The sequence below is a fragment of the Priapulus caudatus genome, unplaced genomic scaffold (assembly GCF_000485595.1).
Source record: "Priapulus caudatus unplaced genomic scaffold, Priapulus_caudatus-5.0.1 Scaffold2359, whole genome shotgun sequence".
Classification (NCBI taxonomy): Eukaryota; Metazoa; Priapulida; class Priapulimorpha; order Priapulimorphida; family Priapulidae; genus Priapulus; species Priapulus caudatus.
The window spans coordinates 28,044-30,720 of NW_014579420.1; the positions used below are offsets into that span (position 1 = coordinate 28,044).

General features: G+C 40.8%; 1 protein-coding gene across 1 annotated transcript in view; it reads right to left on the bottom strand.

The window, feature by feature from the left end:
- Positions 1-555: 555 nt before the first annotated feature.
- The window catches only part of LOC106818591 (vitellin-degrading protease-like), a 4,692-nt gene continuing 2,570 nt past the window's right edge, over positions 556-2,677 (bottom strand). Inside the window, exon 4 of the mRNA XM_014823285.1 lies at positions 556-597. Within this exon, the coding sequence (XP_014678771.1) occupies positions 556-597 (42 nt within the window). The remainder of the gene's footprint in view (positions 598-2,677) is intronic.

Sequence of the window (2,677 nt, forward strand, 5' to 3'; positions counted from 1 at the left end):
TATCTGTCTTTCGACGGTATTACATACCCAGGAAACGTTCCGGCAGTACTCTGGGGGACATAGACCCTATGAGCCATAGGAAGGTGGAGTAATGATGTGCAGTAAACGCGCTCGCTGGACGACTAGCTCTCAGCTCAAGGATGAGGCTTGCAGAGAGAAGATGAGCCAAAGAGGGGGAAAGGAGAATGTGGTAAAGAGAGAGACAGCAATAGTGAAAGAAACAACGAGAGACATAGCACCAGAGAGATGGAAACGACAAAGAGGAGGCAGTGCGGAAGGGAGTGATAGAAAAAGCGAAGATGAGAGAAAGAGAGAGAGCAGTGAGAAGAGAGAGATCGCTGAGAGAGAGAGAGAGAGAAATGAGAGAGAGAGGCGAGACGAGCGAGAGCGAGAAAACAGAGAGAGAGGAAAGTAATGAGAGAGAGGAGCGCAAGAGAGAGAGATGAGGCGCGAGCGAGGAGAGAGAAAGGAGAGGGAACGAGAGAGATGAGAGAGGAAGAGGAAATGNTAAATAAAAATAGAATGTCGTCAAAATAACATGCAATATAGCAGATTCTAGGCATTAATGAACACTGGTCTACTGCTCTTCAGACGATCCTGAATAAGTAAGCACCATAAAATTATTACAGTGATATGTATCTATATACCTAAGCATATAAGTATAATCTAAACGAAACTTTGAACTTAATTTATTTAAAAAATATTGGACAAGCAGCTACGGCGAGTAGTATGCGTTTTGTATTTTGAAAGTGCGATTGCAGCACAGACAGGTTTGTTTCGCAGTTACTATGTATAATCACAGATTTCGTGCCATGCTCCAAGTAAATTTGCTATGTCAGGGAAGTTTTGGATAGAGATGCCTTACGTTAGCCTACGGAGCTACGATTATGTTTCCAAAAAGCCCAAGTTTAATAACATACTATTTTACTAATTTGATAAAAGCTGAACACACAGCTGTACATGTCACGCATGACACATGATGTCATCGCTTACCATAGGTAGAGATTTAATTTAATTAGAGTCACATCAGCAGGGGACACCTGAGAATCATAAAAATGAGACAGCGAAATATATTTTTTATGTCATGCAACTGCGACGAGTAAGGACTCTATTTAAAAAGAATATTTCTAAAAAATACTGTTTATTTTAGCTGATACGGTGCATGCGCTAACAGAGGTCTTCTATTGTGACAGAGAAGAATTCCGTCTGCCTAGAGAGATGATCGGAGAGATGTTTTATGTCAAGCTACTGATATGTATACGCTCGCTAAATTTAACGTGAAACTAAAGGAAATTGTTATTTTATATATTGTAAAACAACCGAACTCACAGATGCACGGGTAACGTAGAACGCTTATCGCTATACGTCGCACAGCTGTATCTTAGAATCAGTGAGGCAGCAGGATTTATATTTTGAGTCAAGCTACTACGACGAGTATGCGCTCTATATTTTATATTAATAATTTCATCAGAAGATCATTTTATTTCGCACATACTGGGCACGCACGACAAGTATCCTGCTGTTGTACAGGATAATTAGCATTGCCCTAAACACATACATCCCAGATGCCAATGAATGCAAACATCAATAGCTGTTTATTGTATCATATATACGACGTCGGCGACACATCGCAGTAAAACCATTAGTATACTTCACTAATTTCAATGTATTAATACATCGGAAGCCCCAATGTCAACGACGATAAATGTCCATGTCAATGTCCGTCCGTCAGTCCGTCAGTCCGTCTGTCCGTCCGTCCGTCCGTCCGTCCATCCGTCCATCCGTCCGTCCGTTCTTCCATCTATCCAGCCACCATCCATCCACCCATCCATCCATCTACCCATCCACCCATCCACCCATCCACCCACCCATCCACCCATCCACCCACCCATCCATCCACCCATCCATCCATCCATCCATGCATTGGCTGTCGTATTACAATGACATAGCTTTTATTTTTTTTAATTAGATCGATAGGCATATCTAAACTGACAAGTTAATAGTTTTTGGTTGATACATATTTCTTATGTTTTAAGTATGTAAATTGGTTCGGTGTTAGAGAGTCACACAAGCGAGGTTTCTGGCCCCTCCCAGAACAGGAAGTTAAAACGAAGAAAATGTAGCATCCGAATGAATATTAGATAAAATGGCACAACATTGTATCTAGCAAAGCAATCTTTGACGTCTATTTGTGAACTAGGATCGCTGTACCAACGACATGCTGGCGTGGGAACGTGTCTATGCAAATTATCGGAATGGTAAAAGTACACGCCAAGCATAGGCACAGAGAGATTAATAGACAAATACCTGACCAAAATCTAGCCCGATGTTTAAAGCGAATAGTGTATAGTTTGTGTTTTAGACATTTCAATTATGTCATATCAGCGCTGCAAGCTGTTAATAATTTCTTTCTTTAATTTCTTCGTCGTTCTGAATTGTTCGATTGCGGAATCACGAACGTCATTATTAATCAAGTAATCACGACAACAATCGCAGCGTAAATATACGTGTGAATTCTGCATGATAAATTCGTGTTGACGCTAATTATGCTACGCTTAATCATGAATATTCTCGACACCGGTTTTCAATTCGATTGTTTTCGCCGATGAGACGTATATTCAGAACAACTCGTGTAATTTTGACGGCACCGATACTTTTATTGAATTGAGCATAGCAG